Here is a 19,416-nt window from a genome sequence, read left to right on the forward strand (position 1 = left end):
CACCTTTTTTTCCCCCCGCTTCTCTCTAGTGTTTCTGGGCTAGGAAGCCCCCAGCCCACGACGGAGGAGGGCACAGGGTCTCTCCAACCTTGGCCACTTTTAAGACCGGGGGGACTTCCAACTTGAAAAGAGGATCCAGCGGATGATGATTCAATTTGGAAGTCCATAAAAGTCTTTAAAAGTGGCCCAGGTTGGAGACCCCCTGCCCTAAGGGCACACAAGCCCGCAATCTTTTTTTTTTCTTTTTTTAAAATGCATCCTCGGCAGGCCGCACCCCGCAAGATCCTAGTCCTCAAGTTTGGGAGGAAATAACCATTTTTAGCAGGGAAATGTGCAGGGCAACTCTGGATGTGGCTTCCGTCTTTCAGGAGACCGGCTGGTTGTCCCTTCCGTAGAGGTCACTCTGTGCCTTTCTTTGATCCCCCCCACTTCCTCACCGGGGAGTTCCTGAATTTAATTCAGATCTCCTTCTGGGTCTTTTTCCCCCCGTTTAAATGTAAGGCTGTCATCTACAGGGAGTCCTCGGCTTATAAAAATCCGTTTAGTGACCGTTTGTGAAGTTACAACGGCCCTGAAAAAAGGGGCCGTTTTTCACACGGACGACCGTTGCAGTCTCCCCTGGTCACGCGACTGACGTTCTGGTGCTTGGCCACTGGTTCGTATTTTCGGTTAACAACTCTGGCGAGGAAGGTCGTCAAAAGAAAGGCGAAACTCGGACATCCTCTCTTAGCGAGAGAAATTCCGGGCTCAACTGTGGCCGTAGGTTGAGGACTTCCTGTCCCCTGGGGGGCTTTTTGGGGGGCCAGGAAGCCGAGATGGGCTAAAGTTGTGATCTGGGAACGGCGGCTCAGCTGGAGGTGGGGGCTCCAAGTCCATTTGGTTTTTCCCTTGGCCAGGAACCCCTCTCCTCTAAGGGGGGCTCGTGTGTGCTGCTCAAGCAGTTGTGTGTTTGCACGTTGTGCCGGTCAGGCCTGCTTGTGTGGAGCGCAGGAAAACCACAGGGTGGTGGGAGGTGACTTGCCAGCCTCTTGGGACGAGAGGAAGGAAAAGAAAGAGCGCCCCCTGGAGCTGCCACCGTCCGTGGTTTGCTCTGCCTAATGCACCCGCCGGACGGTGCCATTGTGCTCCCTAACACACACACACACACCCCACTTTCCCTGCTAGTTTTTTCAGATCCTCCTCGTACTCCCACCCTGCCCTCTTTCCCCCCCCCTTCCCCCAAACCCCCCAAGAGCTGCTGGTGGGGGGAGGACAAGCCTTCTTGAACGTTGCATTCTTTTAAAAAATGGCTTTTCCCGTTCCCCAGAAGCAAGGACCGGGCCTTCTCCCCTCAAAGCAGCCGAGCTCAGAGGTAACGGCAGCTTGTCTGCTGTTGAACCATCTGGGGGAGGGGAGGGTTTTGCATCGTGCCCCCCAGGGCCGTCCCTTGGCCGCTGGCCGACGGCATCTAGCAAGCCCCTGCCCTGTTTTTTTCCGCCACCGTGCCAAAGTGAGCCGCAAAGTCTCAGCTTCGGGTCTTTTGTCCCGGTTTCTCTGCGGAGACGCCGAACAATGGCTTGTTTCTTTTTCCCCTGGTTTTAGCCTCTTGAGCAGAAAACTGCTAAGCACAGCAAAACGGTCTGCCAAAAGGGGGGGCCTGAAACTCTCAGTCGCTTAAGTCTAGCCGGGATAGGCCGGGAGGTGGGGGGGTCCAGTAGGTAGGCGGATGTAATTCTCTGTGTGTGTGTGTGTGTGTGTGTGTAAGTACTGTGTATGTGGGTGTTTCACCCAGGACCCCAGTCCCGCTTCTACTCACTCGCCCCCATCCACCCACCAGGCTTTTACCAGCGACACGACCGGATCCTCTTTTCATTTTTATTCCGGCATTGCGGCCGATCACGCCTGGGGAAGAAGAAGAAGAGGGGGGGGGGGCTGTTTTCTCCTAGCTTTCCCCCCTTGGAAAAGATCCGGCGTCTCCTCCTGCAGAGAAGCAGCGGGATTTGCAGGGGAGCCACTTCAGAGCTTTGAGGACGGAGGTTCCTCAGCGGGATCTGCTGGGAAAAAGAAGGATTTAGGGTAAGCGCCCCGTTTTCCGACAAAGCACCTGCCCCGTGTGAGCCCCGGTGGCCAAAAAAACCACCGTGGGTCAGTTGTGGCACCTTCAGGGGGGAGGCGGGCAAGGTGGGAAGACGCCCCGGCTTCAGCGATGGAGAAAAAGACCGTGGGTCAAAAGTTTTCATAGCGAAGTGGGCAGCGTGCGCAGGAGTAAATAAACCTAAAATCTGTTTTAAACTTGACCTGTGTTTGCATAGTGCAGAGAAAAACCTGATCAACTGTTGATCCTCCTCCTCCTCTTAAAATTGCTTGGTTTTCTGACTTCGTGGAGATGATTCCGGGCCTGTGACTTTACCCAAACGTGGGAATGTTACGCCCTTTATGAGCCATATCCTGGTTTATTCATTCCCGTTCTTCGTTCTTTTAACCGCTCCTGCTGGGCGCTGAGCCCTTCTGAATCTAACGCAAGCCTGGCTCTGTGGCTTTGTGGTGTGAAGTGGTGAAAGCGGCATGGGGGGAAATTCTGCATTCTTCATGCAGGTCCAACCCGGAAAGGCTAAAACACGGTGGCATCTTTCATCAAAGGAGAAGAGGCCAGAACGGTGACCGAAAACTGCTGGGAGTTTTATTCTGCTCCTACAGAATTTCTCTCTTGTCACTGGTTGTGCATAAAAGGAGAAAAGACACACAATTTTCCTTTTGTATCACTTTGCGTGGCCTTGACTTACAACCACATCGGGGTCCACTGTTAAGCAAGGCGGTCGTTCAATTGAGCCGGGCCCAATTTTGCCAACTTTTTTTGGGGGGGCATGTTAAGGAAATCACTGCAGCCGTTAAGGGAATCATGCGGTCGTTAAGCGAATCTGGCTTCCTCCATTGACTTCGCTTGTCATGAGGTCACAAAAGTGGGGGGGGGGGAGAATCACAGTGACCCTGGGACACACCACAACCTGTCGTAAATACGAACCAACTGCCGAATTTTGCTCATGAGCCCCTGACAACCATTGTACATACACTACGGTTGCATTGTGGCGTGTGTATCCAAATATACACACGCCGGTTTGTCAGGCATCCAAATTTTGATCACGTGATGGTCGTAAGTGTGAGGACCAGCTGTACGTCCCTTTTTCTCAGCCTCGTAGCTTCAGTCACTAAACGAATAAGGTTGAATATGTGCAGGCCGGGAGATCCCTTCATGGGCCCTCTGTGTATCTTCCCAGCTCGGACCGGAGGAAACACCGAGTTTTAGTGGGCGGAGAAAACCAGGCTAGGACACTGTTAGGGCCAAACCACAGCATGCGTTTCCCACGACTGCACTTTTGCACACCGTGCTGGGAAATGCTTACCGCCTTCGGCGCATGGGAAGCGGGGGGTCAGGCTGGAAATGAGAGGAAGGGTGAGGAAGGCTCCCAGAAAGCCATTGATTGTCCTTTCACCACCTAGATAAATCATGGTTTCTCAATCCAGGCCCACTTTAAGACGGGTGGATTTCACCGGGGGAATTCTGGGAGTTGAAGTCCACGCGTCTTTAAAGCGGCCAGGGTTGAGAATCACTGACCTAGACAGAGGCCCCAAGCAGTGACTCACCGATGGGAAAAAACTTGGGCAGCTTCTCCTTATAAATTTCATCGTCCTTTTCCAGGAAAACACAGACGATCAGCCGCTCGACCTGGCCAAGATATAACCATGGTTAGCAGGAGAAGGAAGCTGGGAGGGGGGGGAGGTCAGGATGGCACTTTGGAAATGTGTGGGGCCCGCCTTCACACACTGCTTGCACCTGGCCCAATCCACGTTTAAAGATACTCTTATCTCAAATTAGCGTTCGGGTTGAAGGGATACAGGTAAGTCACAGCTCTTACACAGGTAAGTCACAGCTCTTCAACTTTTGTCACTTAACGAACAGTTATAAGTAGAGGACTATAAGTGGAGAGCACTACTCCAAATTCTGTGATGGGGCTTTGCATGGGTTTACTAATAATCCCTTTAAAAGAGTTTTTCCCCTCTCAATTTTCCCCGCCTATCCTACAGTACACACCACCCCCTGCAAAAGGCCAGCTGTTGGCTGAGAAGCTAAGATTGTGTGCTTGGTCAGAAAGAGACACCGGGCCGAGCCAAACGGCTGCTTTTTCCAGCTCCCGCCAAAGGCCTTGGCCCACCCATATACCTTGTCCTTGTTGCCTTCTAGCCAACTGTGTAATGTGTTGAGAACAACCTCCGCAGCATCGTCATTCGGGTAGCCTGTGAAGGAACATTGGAAGTGGCCGAATACCTGGGCAGGTATCCTGCCCACCTTTCTCTCTTCCCCTCTGCCTTGGTACTTACCAAACACCCCGGTGGAAATACAGGGGAAGGCCTGTAGGCAGAGAGGAATGTGAAGAGAAGAAGGTTAAAGGATGGGGCTGGACTCCGATACAAAATGGTCCCTAAAACGTTTCTCTCGTACGAAGGTGAGAAAAGGGGCAAATCCCCTTTTTCCTTCCTTGGCAGCTTGGGAAGCATCAACTTCCAAAGGAGGGCGATGTGGATAAAAGGTGTCTTGGGCAGGAGGGGCAATAAATGGGGAACGTAGCCAGAGATCCTTCAAGGTCAAAATCGCAGCGAAGTTGAATTTGTCTCGACTCAGCTGAAAACGTAAATTCTACCGTCCTTCCCTCAACATCTCCCCTCCCTCTAAACCCCCCGTTGTTTTGGATGGTGTTTCCCTCAGGGTCTCCTTGAGTAGGGGGGGGTTGGACTAGAAGACCTCAAAGATCCCTTCCAGCCCTGTTATTCAGCAAATGCGTTGGACTCTTCAGTATCCAAAGCTGGCTGGGCATCGCAGGTCGTAAGTCGAGGCCTCTGAAGGCGGCCTTCTCGAACCTTTGCTAAAAAAAAGCCCCTGGCTCTTCTCCCGTCCAGATGGAGTGAGGTTTAAGGTGGTCCCCTGGGAAGCCTTGGGAGCATCTCCGGCTTGCGTGGTGGAGCTGATGCCTCTCAGACCTTTATGACTTTATAACAAACCCCAACTGGGCCTTCAGCTGTGGCTCCTCTCCTCCCTTCTGGTCTTCCCCAACACTCTTGAGTTGGAGTCTGTCATTGTTTTAGCCAGTGGATTTACTGGGTTTCTGCCTTAGAAGCAGATTGAGACTGGGAAAAATGAAACTGGCTGCTTACCTGCCAAGGTAAGTTCAAATTAACAGAGTTGGAAGGGACCTTGTAGGTCATCTAGTCCAACCCCCCGCCCAAGCAGGAGACCCTACACCATTTCTGACAGGTGGCAGTCCAGTCTCTTCTTGAAAGCCTCCAGGGTTGAAGCTCCCACAACTTCTGAAGGCAACTTCTCTTCCATGGGTTGATCGGGTCTCCCTGTCAGAAAAGCTCCTTAAGCAATACTTAGAAATGGATGAATTAGATCCGTGTTTTGCTTCTTTAAGAGGTGTGGACTTCAACTCCCAGAAGCCCCTGCTGGCTGGGGAATTCTGGGAGTTGAAGTCCACCCCTCTTCATTGTAGCCAAGATGGAGAAACGCTGGTCTTATTCATCCATTTCTAAGTAGCATTCAACGAGACAGGCAGCCTCATGACCTCCACGCGTGATGGACTCCGGCTCCCATCGTCCCCAGCTCAAGGGACGAGTGGTGTTGACGAGCGCTGCTGAAGAGAGACCAGGGGACCACCAGGTGATCCCCCTTGGGCTTCCAGGTCCTGCTTGGTCTACTCACCACTGTTTGCAGCTTGTTTTCCAAGGCGAGTTTCAAGCTGTTCTTGTAGCAGTCGCCGAGTTCGGTCTCCTGCGAGGAACTGGGCTGGCCCTGGGCGATGGGCCCCACTGTGTGAATCACAACTGGAAGGCAAAAGTGGGGTGTTGCTAGAAGCAGCCCCCCCAAAAAAAGCCCCCCCTCCCTAACTTGCTCAGAGATCTGAGGGAGAAAAGCAGAGACTTCCAACGAGCTGGCTCTCTTCCTCCCTTTCCACTTGCAGAGCAGAGCCAGGCCGACTTTGCGATATGCTTGAAATACTTTTACAAATTAGCAAACGAGAGCTTTGAAATAATTTGCTCCACATCCTATGGGGGGCGTTTCCCCTCCCTAATCCACAACCATTTATCCTGCTTTAAGGTAGCCATTCTTGGACCTGGTCCACGTTGCTTTCATTTGGCGTGCACTTAGCCACCCACTTAACCAAGCGGCAAGATATATATATGTGTGTGTGTGTATTTAATGTCCCCTTTTGTGAAAATGAAGTTTACACACTCGAGCAAATCCAGCCTGGGAATGATTGTCGTTCCCTTTTGGCTCCTTTGGCACAGCGAGATAGAAGCCTTAACGAGGAAGCGATCGTTAGGAACTTGGCTCGTCTCCGGGCATCCTTTTCCCAAGTTTCCTTTCTTTTTTTTCTCCCCTTTCCCCCCCCCCCCAAAGAGTTTCTGGAAACTCCCTTTTCTGATTCAAAGCTGCAAATCCTTTTATCTCTTTAGTTTGAGCCTCCAAGGACCGCCCCCCCCCCAAAAAAGCCCAAAGAACATTCCTTTGGATTAAACAGATTAAAGAGAGAGAGAGAGAAAAAAAGGCAAAGCTCTCGCACAATCTGTTATCAATGCTTTGAAACCTGGGAGTGTCGGCAGCATCGGTCATGCGTGTGTCACGCATCTTTTACATGGGGAGGAAGAGTTACTGTCTTCCCCTTTCAGAGACCTAGGTCTTGGTGCAAGATGCTTAAGGAAGCACCTGCAAATATATATATATATATATACAAAACCACCCCTCTTTTATTGGCCTGTTCCTCTCCTTGGGGGACCCCAGAGTAGCAAAGAGCAAAGAGCACACGCGAAAGTAGCTTTGCAAAAGGGAAGAAGGAGGTTAACAAGCCAAGTTGGGGAGGGGAGAGAGGGAGGTTGAGTTCCCCCAAACCTTCCTGTTGCCTCCCAAGAAATGGCTGATAATGCTCAGGGTGCAAAGGCCAGCTGGGGTCACCAGGGGGGGCCCTCGAGCTAGCAATCCCTTTCCAGGGAGGGGCTGTGGCTTTGTGCCCCTGTTCTGCCTATGGCAGTGGGGAGCTGGCCTGTTCGGGCGATGGGCCGGGGTCGGCCCCCTCCAGGTGTCTGTCCGAGCAGCCGGACCCCTGTGCTCCGTCGCTCCCCGGTGTTTGCCCGCTGACGTGGTTGCCCATCTGCTCCGGAGCCAGTGGTGGTAGAACAGGGGCGGGGGAGGCCTTGCCCAGGCTGGGTAGGGGGAAGGAGGGGGAGCCACAGCTGAAGGCCCCCTTGTCCCGCCTGAGAGGGGGCGTCCTCATAGGTGTCCCCGATTTAACCTCGGTTTGGGGAAAAAAAATTGAGCGCTGGTGCTGGAGAAGGCTCCAAGGATGGGGCAATCCTGGAGTGCCTAACACCAGATTTGTCACTGGAGGACAAAAAATCACACAAAAAAAAGACATCTAACTTACTTTGGCCACGTTGTGCGGGGAAATTCGCAGGAGAAAGCCATGAAGAGTTAGTGGGAAAAGGAAAACCAGGCTGCCCACTTTTCCCAAAGTCCCAAAGAGCCAGCCAGGTAAAACCACTGGGATTTGCCACGGATCCTGCAGAATTGCCAAGGTCTGTCAAACTCCGGTGCATAATAAACGCACGGAAATGTGTTAACGCTCCAAGCCATAAAAGCCTAATTTATAAACTTCCGAAGCTTCTGGATTCAACTTGCGTATTGCGACAAGACCAGGTAAGTGTGTAAATCAAGCCATTCTGATTGATAAATAGATTTTAGCCCAACTGCTGAGTTCGCCCAAACCATCCATGAACCACGTGGGATGAATTCCCAACTTTTGAAAAGGGAGTGACGAGCAAAAAGCTCAACAAGTTCTTGCTCGTAGCTCTTTCGTGATGTGGGGAGGGAGGGAGGGAAATGGGGGACAGGGAGGGGGGTTTCTGATCATCCTGTATTGGAAATATTAGACCTTCAGGGCAGAGAGAGAAGCCTTCGGAGTGACACAGGCTGAGTCTGAGGTTCTTTCAAAGCGACGGTGTTTTTATACAAGAGTGGGGAGGGGGAAATCCATATATATATATATGTATCTGCCTTGTTAGTCCGTTATTTGCAAGCAAATCAATTTAATCTCATAGATTGCTGTGGCTGCTGCAAGGGAGGTTATGGGGGAGAAGAAAGGAGAAGGCCCTTCACTCTCTTGTAGAAAGAGACAGGAGAAAGAATGAAAGGAAGGAAAGAAATTAGCAGCCCAACCTGTCACGGGGGCAGGCAGGCAGCCTGGTGTGAAATTCAATTACAAGGCAGGGAGGTTGGCAAGGAAGCGGAGGGGCAGGAGCAGCTTGAAAAAAAAACTAAAAAAAGAAGCTTCTCAAAACAGTTGTAAAGTTTTCCTTCCCAGCACATATTCTCTCACACACACAGACCCCAAAAGCTGGCAGCGTTAGAATTGGATGGCTGTGCTCCTGAGCAAGTCCAAAGTGCATTTTCGGCCCATCAGCTGGGCAAAGGAGGCTGAAGTCCGCCGCACACACACACCTTAAAGCAATTTCTGCATGTGTGTTTTTAACCACGTGCGTGAATTGAGCTGCTGTGGTTTCCAAACGAAGCTTTGTGCGTGTTGGGTCTATCTACCTACTGTGGTTTATTTGATAAGCCGAATCACGCCTTACAATAGGTGGGTGTTAACAGGAGTAAGACACCCCCCCAAAGCTCTTTGGGGTGACTAGCCAGCCCCCATCCTTTGGAAGGGGGTCGCCGCCTTTGCAGCCCCCCCCGCCCGGTCTTCAGCTCCCCCCCCCGCACATTTCTGGAGGAGGAGGGGGACGAAGCCCAAGGGGGGCCGCGGGAAAGGGGTTCGGCCTTTCCAAATGGGGAGGGGTCGTTTTGGGCGTCCCCCCTCCCCCCCTTCGTCCTGCCCACGGTGCCTTGGCCGATCCGCGCGTGGGTGCCAAAGCGGCGGGCGACCCTTGCAGACCGAGTGGGGGCGCCTCGCTCCGCCCCCTTCAGGATCGCCCATGGGGGGGGGGTTCATTGCGCCCCCCCCAAAAAAAAGGCCCGGCCGCCCCCCCTACCAGCCCTGCCTCCGAGCCCGGTTCCCACCCGGTGGCAAACCACGGTTTGCTTAAGCTGTGATCTCTTGGCATAAGCATAATTTTAGCTGGAGGAAGGGGTGACGGTCAGTTTGGGGGGGCTGGTAGGAGCAAAGGCGGCTGCTTCAGCCCTAGGAAGGCAGGTAGCCCCTTCGACACCCCGAATCCCCCTCCCCAGGTGGGCTCTGGCTCCTCCCACTAGGGGCGTGGCTCTTCCGCCGGTGTGGTGTCGCATCTCTGCCTCCGGCCATAAAGCTCGCTTCCTCGCCTCACCTGTAAAGCAAAACCACCCAAGCAAGGAAACCCAACCGCCTTGGGCGAAGCGGTGGGGGGGAACCAGGCCAGCAACCGCCCCCCACCTCCTAAGGATCTCTCAGTTGCTCCCCGGTGCAAATCAAAGGGACCAAGCCTGTCTCTGCGCACACACACACACCCAACACACACTCCACCGCCCTTTGAGGTGGGAAAAGCATTGCAAGAGGAGCCGGGGAAAGCGAGGGGCACCCCGAGAACAGCTGCATCCCCAGAGCTCATTTGAAGGAAGGCATCCCCCCAGTTCTTTGCTCTTCCTTTTGTCTGCCTGGTGCACCCGTGGAGAGATAATTCTGCATCCTCTCTCTCTGGAATAGGGAGATAGAAACCATAACATGCATTGGACAGTCTTTTCCCCTCCCCTTCCCTAATGGTGGGGAAGGGGGTTGCTAGAAGGGGAAGGGGAAACCCTTGGGCTGTTCTCCAGGTCATTCAAGGAAGAGCCTTCCTTTTCAGGGAAGGGGGAAAGAGGGAAGGAAGGAAGGAAGGAAGGAAGGAAGGAAGGAAGGAAGGAAGGAAGGAAGGAAAGGAAAGGAAAGGAAAGGAAAGGAAAGGAAAGAAAGAAAGAAAGAAAGAAAGAAAGAAAGAAAGAAAGAAAGAAAGAAAGAGAAGAGAGAGAGAGAGAGAGAGAGGAGAGGAGAGGAGAGGAGAGGAGAAGAGAAGAGAAAGAAAAAGAAAGAAAAAGAAAGAAAAAGAAAGAAGAAAGGAAAGATAGGAAAGGAAAGATAGGAAAGGAAGGAAGGAAGGAAAGATAGGAAAGATAGGAAGGAAGGAAGGAAAGGAAGGAAGGAAGGAAGGAAAGATAGGAAAGGAAGGAAGGAAAGGAAGGAAAGATAGGAAGGAAAGATAGGAAGGAAAGATAGGAAAGGAAGGAAGGAAGGAAAGATAGGAAAGATAGGAAGGAAGGAAGGAAGGAAGGAAAGATAGGAAAGATAGGAAGGAAGGAAGAAAGGAAAGGAAGGGAGGGAGGGAAAGATAGGAAGGAAGGAAGGAAGGAAGAAGGAAGGAAGGAAAGAAAAGAAGGAAGGAAGGTAGCAATACCGTTTAGACTTGCACTGTGTAAGCCGCCATGGGCAAATAGGCGGCAATATAAATCAAATAAATAAATACTGCTTCACAGTCCTTTACAGTCCTCTCTATACGGAGTCAGCATCTTACAACCTGGGCCCTCATTTTACCCACCTTAGAAGGACAGAAGGCGGAGTCAACCCTGAGCCAGTCAGAATCGAACTCCCAGCTGTGGGTAGAGCTAGCCTGCAACGCTGCCTTCTAACCACTGCGCCACCAGGGCTCCTGGCACCCCCCCCCCAACCTGTCCAAGTACCCCCCAACCTTAAAGGGCCAAGCGGGGGTCTCACTTTGGAGCCTGCTCCTCTGCCTGTTCAACCCCTTTCTGATTTCCCGGGGTGGGGGTGGGGGTTCCCCTTTGGCTGCTGCCCCCTCCCCTGCCAGAAGAGATGCTCCGTTTGGAAAGACAGGTGCTCAGTTCCCGAAATCGCCCCCCTCCCTCTTGCCTTCTCCTTCAGCCCCCTCCCCTTTCTCTCTCTCCCCGGCCAGGCAAGAGGGCAGGGTGACTCGAAGCTGCTGCCAGAGGAAACGGTTCCTGCCTCCGTTGCATGTTAAGCACCTTCGGGCAACGTGCCTGGAATGCGGAGGCCACCAGAGAGGCTGGCGTGGCCTGGCCACGGGGGGCACGGAGAAGGACCTTTGCAGGGGGTGGGCGGGTCCTTCCTTGCAGGATCGGGCTTCCTGTGCCCGCTTTAGAGGACCAAGAAGGCTTGGCACAGACCCTCCTTCCTGTCTAGTTGGCATCCGGTTCCCCGTTTTTGGATTATTGAGGGCAGGAAAGGTTTGACGAGGATCTTGCAAAGGCCAAACGTTGCAAATGCAAATGCCCCCCCCAGCCCCCAAATGCCAGGGGGGCAGGTCCAGGCAGGGGGGGCATTTGGGGGCTTGGGGGTGGGGGGCTTCCAGCTCTTTCTAGCAGCATCGTTTTCCCTCTGTTCTTTTTTAGTCATTTCTCTCATTGGGACTCCATCGAAAAGTGCTGCCTCGGAACAGCGGAACACCCCGGTTAAACCGTCTCCACAGTCGAAATCACAATCGGAAACGTTACACACTTCCGGATATTTTGGGCTGTTGGGATAAAGGGTTTTCCAACCCAGCAAAATCTGACCCTGCCCTGAGCAAGGGGGTGGCCTAGAGGATCTCTGAAGGCCCCCACTTTCCTGTCCGAAAAGGCTCATCGGGAGGCGCTTTGTGGCCGGCCTTAGCAAGAAAAGCATTCCGGTCAAGCAACAAAACTCGACCCACCCCAAAGATCAAATCTGGCCCTTTTCCCTTGATTGCTCATCCACATGGGGATCCCTTGTTTTCCCAACCGAGATGCCCCACCCCCACCCCCGCTTTGCTCACGTAGCGGCTGATGAATTCCGAGCTGCATTTACGAGCCTCTGATTAATATGCAACTGCCTCATTTGCTTAATTCCTTTTTATTAAGAATTAAGCAGGCGACTCCGAACACGGAGAAGGCCAATTTCCCCCGCTCTTCGGAAATGGGACGGCAGAGACGGAAATATTCCCTTTGCCATTTTTTTTAAAAGCAGGTGAGATACAGTCCCACTTTGGGAGGGGGGGGGGAGGTGTTTGGATCACATTACGATTCGCCAGGGGCACAATCATATTTTAGCATGGGGCGGGCCAAATCTGACAGCTAAGTTTGTTTTAGAGGGGAGTGCCTGGCAATGCCCCGCCCCTGCTGATGAAGCTCCACCTTCTGCGGCTGATGCCACGCCCCTTCTGAAACTCCATCCTCTGTGGCTGATGCCCCGCCCCTGCTGATGAAGCTCCACCCTCTGCAGATGATGCCCCGCCCCTGCCAATGCCACCCCGCCAAGGCCACCCCTTGCCACTGTGGGCCAGACAGGGTCAGCTGAAGGGCTGGATGCAGCCCGTGGGTCGTAAAACACCAGGTCTGGATGATATGAATTGCGGTCTAAAACCATCTTCCCCTTTTTGGCAGCTTCTCCTAGGCTGCTTTCGAAGGAAGCTGGAAAACTGACATCCGTCCTGATGCTTCACACCAGCCTATCTATCTGGTGAAACTGACAAGGCCACGCGCCTGCACTGTCAGTGGCATCAGAGAGCTGCCAAAAGAGAGAAAGAAAATGGACAGGGACATGAAGAAGTGTGTGTTGTCTCTGACCCTGACCTTGCCAATTGCATTACGGGGCAGAAGGAGTGCAGGGCCCTGAAGCAAAAGTGAGAAGAAAAAGTTGGAGGATGCGACAGAAACACCTTCCCGGCTCCGGTCAGTTTCACTGCAACTATTCTCAAACACTGCATGATTCAGTAAACTGGGTACGGGATCTGCCTGCCTGCTTGGCTGTCAATCAAAGCATATTTAACATTGTGCCCAGAGAGGTCTTAAAAATGATTTTCTGAGCTTTAATCTGATTCTAAGGGTCTCTTTGTAGTCAAACTGCCTAATCTAGAGCGTTGTTTATGCTGTCAAGCAGCTTTCAGAGTTAGCAAGTTCTTAACTTTAAACGAGGTTTTTGCCCTCCTCTCATACAGAGCCATGATTCAGGGTTCTGAGTTGAGGAATAAAAAAATTGGTAGCCACTGGTTTTCAAGGCTAAACTGAACTCCGTTTCTTGATTCCTTCCTTGTACGGATCTGTTTCAACCCTCCTGCCCTTTCCTGCACCTCTTTTTCTCCCTCTGGCTGAATCCAGTGATTCAGCTACTCGTCCCGTCCACCAAATGGCCAGTTGCCTATACTCACATCTAGCTGGGAGACGGTACCCACAGGTGATTTTCGCTTTTCCAGTCTCGCAACCATTCAGTGTCCGGCATTCTTCTTTCAGCAGAGGTCCGGCTGCACGGTGGATGCATCCATCCACTGTGAAAGGAATGAGAAACAAAAAAACACAAATGCACACATTGTCAAAATAATAATAATAATAATAATAATATTGCAATACCAGGTGAGGCACACATGGAAGAGAAACGGCTAGGGGGAAAAAAACACCACGGAATATTGTGCTTTGCAAATTGAAGTTGAGTAACTTTGGAGGAAAAAATCAGTATCATAACAGGAGCCCTTGGAGCGATACTTAAAGGGCTGCCTAGATACATGGAAATTTTGAACTTATTAGACCTGAATATTCTGACTTTGCAAAAAACAACAACCCCCCACCCTCCTTGGAACTGCCTGTTATACTCAGAGGCTACCTTGCTAGCTGTCAAATGCAGTCTGAATATCTGGCTGGCTGTGTGACTAAGCAAGAAAGAGTGACCACCAGCCTGTGGTGGAACCTGCCGATTCAGGGGCAGTGTAGCTCCCTGAACAAGATGGCGAAAAGATTAAAATAAAATTGCAGGGAGGAGTCACAACCAGTCTGCCCTCTGCTTTGGGAAAGTCTCTGCGCCAAGTGGTTGGATTGAGCCTATTTAGTTTTTTGCAGGGTTGGGGAGAAAGGGACGGGGAGAAGGAAGGAAGGAAGGAAGGAAGGAAGGAAGGAAGGAAGGAAGGAAGGAAGGGAGGGAGTGAGGGAGGAAGGAAGGGAAGGAAGGGAAGGGAAGGAAGGAAGGAAGGAAGGGAAGGAAGGAAGGAAGGGAAGGAAGGGAAGGGAAGGGAAGGAAGGAAGGAAGGAAGGAAGGAAGGAAAGAAGGAAGGAAGGAAGGAAGGAAGGAAGGAAGGAAGGAAGGAAGGAAGGAAGGAAGGAGGGAGGAAGGGAAGGGAAGGGAAGGGAAGGGAAGGAAGGGAAGGGAAGGGAAGGAAGGAAGGAAGGGAAGGAAGGAAGGAAGGAAGGAAGGGAAGGGAAGGGAAGGAAGGGAAGGAAGGGAAGGAAGGAAGGAAGGAAGGAAGGAAAGAAGGAAGGAAGGAAGGAAGGAAGGAAGGAAGGAAGGAGAGGGAAGGAAGGGGAGGAAGAGGGAAGGCAGGAAGGAAGGAAGAAAAGAAAATTCAAGGGAGGAAGGGAAGGAAGGACAATGGGGAGGAAGGAAGGAAAGGAAAAAAAGAGGGAGGGAAGGAAGGAGAAGAAAAGGGAAGGGAAGGAAGGGAAGGAAGGAAGCAGGGAGGGAAGGGAAGGGAAGGGAAGGAGGGGAGGGAGGGAGGGAGGGAAGGGAAGGAAGGAAGGGAAGGGAAGGAAGGGAAGGAAGGAAGGAAGGAAGGAAGGAAGGAAGGAAGGAAGGAAGGAAGGAAGGAAGGAAAAAGGAGAGGGAAGGAAGGGGAGGAAGAGGGAAGGCAGGAAGGAAGGAAGAAAAGAAAATTCAAGGGAGGAAGGAAGGAAGGACAATGGGGAGGAAGGAAGGAAAGGAAAAAAAGAGGGAGGGAAGGAAGGAGAAGAAAAGGGAAGGGAGGAAGGAAGGAAGGAAGCAGGGAGGGAAGGGAAGGGAAGGGAAGGAGGGAGGGAGGGAGGGAAGGGAAGGGAAGGGAAGGAAGGAAGGAAGGAAGGAAGGAAGGAAGGAAGGAAGGAAGGAAAAAGGAGAGGGAAGGAAGGAGAGGAAGAGGGAAGGCAGGAAGGAAGGAAGAAAAGAAAATTCAAGGGAGGAAGGGAAGGAAGGACAATGGGGAGGAAGGAAGGAAAGGAAAAAAAGAGGGAGGGAAGGAAGGAGAAGAAAAGGGAAGGGAAGGAAGGGAAGGAAGGAAGCAGGGAGGGAAGGGAAGGGAAGGGAAGGAAGGGGAAGGGAAGGAGGGAGGGAGGGAGGGAGGGAGGGAAGGGAAGGGAAGGGAAGGAAGGAAGGAAGGAAGGAAGGAAGGAAGGAAGGAAGGAAAAAAGGAGAGGGAAGGAAGGAGAGGAAGAGGGAAGGCAGGAAGGAAGGAAGAAAAGAAAATTCAAGGGAGGAAGGGAAGGAAGGACAATGGGGAGGAAGGAAGGAAAGGAAAAAAAGAGGGAGGGAAGGAAGGAGAAGAAAAGGGAAGGAAGGAAGGGAAGGAAGGAAGCAGGGAGGGAAGGGAAGGGAAGGAAGGAGGGAGGAGGGAGGGAGAGGAAGGAAGGGAAGGAAGGAAGGGAAGGGAAGGAAGGAAGGAAGGAAGGAAGGAAGGAAGGAAGGAAGGAAGGAAGGAAGGAAGGAAGGAAGGAAAAAGGAGAGGGAAGGAAGGGAGGAAGAGGGAAGGCAGGAAGGAAGGAAGAAAAGAAAATTCAAGGGAGGAAGGGAAGGAAGGACAATGGGGAGGAAGGAAGGAAAGGAAAAAAAGAGGGAGGGAAGGAAGGAGAAGAAAAGGGAAGGGAGGAAGGAAGGAAGGAAGCAGGGAGGAAGGAAGGGAAGGAAGGGAGGGAGGGAGGGAGGGAGGAAGGGAAGGGAAGGAAGGAAGGAAGGAAGGAAGGAAGGAAGGAAGGAAGGAAGGAAGGAAGGAAAAAAGGAGAGGGAAGGAAGGAGAGGAAGAGGGAAGGCAGGAAGGAAGGAAGAAAAGAAAATTCAAGGGGAGGAAGGGAAGGAAGGACAATGGGGAGGAAGGAAGGAAAGGAAAAAAAGAGGGAGGGAAGGAAGGAGAAGAAAAGGGAAGGGAAGGAAGGAAGGAAGGAAAGCAGGGAGGGAAGGGAAGGGAAGGGAAGGGAAGGGAAGGGAAGGAGGGAGGGAGGGAGGGAGGGAAGGAAGGAAGGGAAGGAAGGAAGGAAGGAAGGAAGGAAGGAAGGAAGGAAGGAAGGAAAAAGGAGAGGGAAGGAAGGAGAGGAAGAGGGAAGGCAGGAAGGAAGGAAGAAAAAGAAAATTCAAGGAGGAAGGGAAGGAAGGACAATGGGGAGGAAGGAAGGAAAGGAAAAAAAGAGGGAGGGAAGGAAGGAGAAGAAAAGGGAAGGGAAGACAGACAGACAGACAGACAGACAGACAGGCAAGCTGGTCTGATTCACTCTCTGCTCTCCAGCCATTACAGAGCCCCAATTGATCAGGGAAGTCCATTATTAGCTCATTCGCAGTCCATCTGCTAATCCATAAAACAATATTTGACCAGTTGCGATCCGAGGGGAGTCGATAGAGGCCGGAGGAGTAGGGAGACGGTGGTTTTGTTTTAGAGCAGGCTAACTGTCCGCGTTAGAGAGAGAAAGGAAGGGGATCCCGGTTGAATTCTGGGGATCGATCAGAAGGGTTTCACGTAGAAAGCCAGGCAGAGCAGATGGGGGTCCGACCTCAGATTTGAACCCGGGGCTCTTCTGACATCCTAACCAATGTATTTATGAGAGTTGCAGCATCCCAGGGTCGTGTGATTGTCATCCTGCGACCTTCCCAGGCAGCTTCTGACAAGCCAAGTCAACGAGAGAAGTCAGATGCGCTTAACAGCTGCGAGGTTCGCTTAACGGCTTTGGTTATCAACAGTGGCAAAATTAAAGTTGTCAAATGGTCAAACCTCACCCTAACAGCCGCCCTGCTTAGCAGTGGAAATTTTGGGCTCAATTGCAGGTGTAAGCCGAGCATTTAAGTACTCGAGTAAATGTTTCTATTTCAGGATTTAAACAACGACTAAGTCCCATTGAAATCAGTAAACCTTTCTACTTAAACAAGTTTTAAGTAACATTTAACACTTAAATAATATTAAATAATATTTTATGTTTAAATGAATATTTATTTCATTTTGCCTTGGCTCCCTGTGGCTGGGGCTTTCCTCCAAATCATAGGTTATGGGGCCCAATAAAACCAATCAGGCAAACAAAAATAGAGTGATGACAACCAGGATGATTTAGGGGACTGGAGGATAAAACTTAAGAAGAACCATTGCAGGAACTGGGCTTGGCTACTCTAGGGAAGAGAAGGACCAGGGGAGACAGGATAGCATCTTCCAATATTTGAGGGGCTGCCACAGAGAGGAGAAAGGTGGGGTCAAGCTGTTTTCTAAAGCCCCCGAAGGCCAGACAAGGAAGAATGGATGGAAACTCATCCAGGAGAGATTCAACCTGGAAATAAGGAGAAACTTTCTGACAGGGAGAACAATCAATCCATGGTGGGAGCTCCATCACTTGAGACTTTCAAGAAGAGACTGGGATGACCTCTGTCAGTAAGGGCATAGGGTCTCCCGCTTGGGTGGGGGGTTGGACTAGATGACCTACAAGGTCCCTTCCGACTCTGATTATCTGTTAATCTGTTAATGCTCTCCCTTAAAAAAAAGTTTTTAAAACAATCAACAACAATCTAATTATTATTATTTTTTAAATGATGGGCAAGAGGTTAGAGAAGGATTTTTCTTGACAGGTCTGTTTCTCATGGCAGAGAGATTCTGCTGAAACGTTAACTTAAGAACTACAATCGGAAAACAACAGCCAAACATACATACATACATACATACATACATACATACATAATACATACATATATATATATAAATATATATATATATATATATATATATATATATATATACACACATACACACACAACATATACATATATGTGTGTGTGTGTGTAAACACACACATATGTGTATATATATATATATATATGGAAATCTTTATTATTATTATTATTATTATTATTATTATTATTATTATTATTATTATTATTATTATTATTATTATTTTGCTGTCTGAATAATGCCGCGCATAAAGATTCTTACGGAATATTTTTATCCCCAATTGCATCAAAATTGCCCCCATTTGGGGAGGAGGGAAACGTCGCCCTGTGAATATTTTATCATAAAAGCCTGCTGGAAAACCCACCCATGTCTGGTTGCGTGCATTTTGTCTGCAGTACATGGGGCTGTTTTTTGTTTTGTGTGTGTTTTTTTGCGCGCTGTTTTCCTAATGCCTGCATTTTCTGAAAGTGGTGCTTCCTGACAACATTGTGTTTTCCCTCCAAGCCACAACAAGCGTGGCACAACACAAACCCACCCCCAAGCGAGCTAAGCACAAAGCCAGTTCGCTGGAGTTTCGGCTTCCGCAGTTTCCTCCCCAGGACAAAACTGGAAATACTATTCACCAATTCTTTGGGACGGATTTGCTGAGGATCATAATTCCTTCGTGCCGAGGCTGCGAGGAGAAAGGTGCCCTTGTCACACAAGACTCTAACACAGAGAGACACAATGTGCTGTTGCATTAAGATTGTGCGTGGCTCGGCCCTATTATACCCACCGGCACCCAAAACCCTTGGAGAGGGTTGCATTTTGGTTATTTTAAACCATTTTTTTTTTTGCAGTTTCAGAAGGGAAGAGCAAGCAAATAGAAAGAAAGAAAATAAAACCAGGGTGCTTTGCGATGGGAAACCGAGCGTGACGGCTACCCTGCTGTTGGAGCATGTCTGCATTAATGCCAGGGTTGGTCCGGAGCAAGGGGCAAAGGGGCGAGGCGAAGGGAGGAAGAGGAGAGGAGGGTTAGGACCGCAGTTCCCTGCTTCGCAATGCAACCAGGGGATTAACAGGGGGAGAAGCAAAGTGCCCCAAGATTGCGGAAGGAGGGACTGTGGTTTGATTTTTCTGGCCTTCTGCAAAGCGACAATCCTTTTGGTAGCCCTGTCGTCCTGTTTCTCCAAGGACCTGGCACAGAAGACGGACAGCTTCTGTTTTCCTTCTCCCTCTTCTCCTCTCCTCCTCTTTCTCCTCCTCTTTCTCCCTCTCCCTTTTCTCCTCCTCTTACTCCTTCTCCCTCTTCTCCTATTTCTCTTTCTCCCTCTCCCTCTTCTCCTCTTTCTCCTCCTCTTTCTCCCTTTTCTCCTCCTCTTACTCCTTCTCCCTGTCTCTCTTCTCCTTCTCCCTATTTCTCTTCCTTCTTCTCCCTCTTCTCCTCTTTCTCCTCTTCTCCCTCTCCTTCTTCTCCTATTTCTCTTTCTCCTTCTCCCTCTTCTCCTATTTCTCCTCCTCTTTCTCCCTCTCCCTTTTCTCCTCCTCTTACTCCTTCTCCTTCTCCCTGTCTCTCTTCTTCTCCCTATTTCTCTTTCTTCTTCTCCCTCTTCTCCTATTTCTCCTCTTTCTCCCTCTCCTTCTCCTATTTCTCTTTCTCCTTCTCCCTCTTCTCCTATTTCTCATTCTCTTTCTCCCTCTCCCCCTCCTTTTTCTCCCTCTCCTCCTTTTCCTTCTTCTTCTCCTTCTCCTTCT

At 50.8% G+C, this 19,416-nt stretch overlaps 1 protein-coding gene across 11 annotated transcripts in view; it reads right to left on the reverse strand.

Annotated features, from left to right (window-relative positions):
* Window positions 1-1,840: 1,840 nt before the first annotated feature.
* MACROD1 (mono-ADP ribosylhydrolase 1) overlaps window positions 1,841-19,416 on the reverse strand; it is a 202,398-nt gene continuing 184,822 nt past the window's right edge. For 2 of the 11 annotated variants that reach the window (XM_087943191.1, XM_087943194.1), the window contains 7 exons: window positions 13,180-13,296; window positions 5,735-5,856; window positions 4,357-4,387; window positions 4,199-4,272; window positions 3,622-3,703; window positions 3,381-3,412; window positions 1,841-2,030 (listed from right to left, as the gene is read on the reverse strand). In XM_087943191.1, the coding sequence (XP_087799317.1) occupies window positions 3,408-3,412; window positions 3,622-3,703; window positions 4,199-4,272; window positions 4,357-4,387; window positions 5,735-5,856; window positions 13,180-13,296 (431 nt within the window). In that variant the 3' untranslated portion in view covers window positions 1,841-2,030; window positions 3,381-3,407. Of the gene's footprint in view, window positions 2,034-3,380; window positions 3,474-3,621; window positions 3,704-4,198; window positions 4,273-4,356; window positions 4,388-5,734; window positions 5,857-13,179; window positions 13,297-19,416 lie in introns of all 11 variants that reach the window. The other 9 variants (XM_087943192.1, XM_087943195.1, XM_087943186.1 and 6 more) reach the window with 5 other exon arrangements.

The sequence above is a fragment of the Notechis scutatus genome, chromosome 14, assembly GCF_049901735.1.
Source record: "Notechis scutatus isolate UNSWTSFEM ecotype Mainland chromosome 14, rNotScu1.2, whole genome shotgun sequence".
NCBI classification, from domain to species: Eukaryota; Metazoa; Chordata; class Lepidosauria; order Squamata; family Elapidae; genus Notechis; species Notechis scutatus.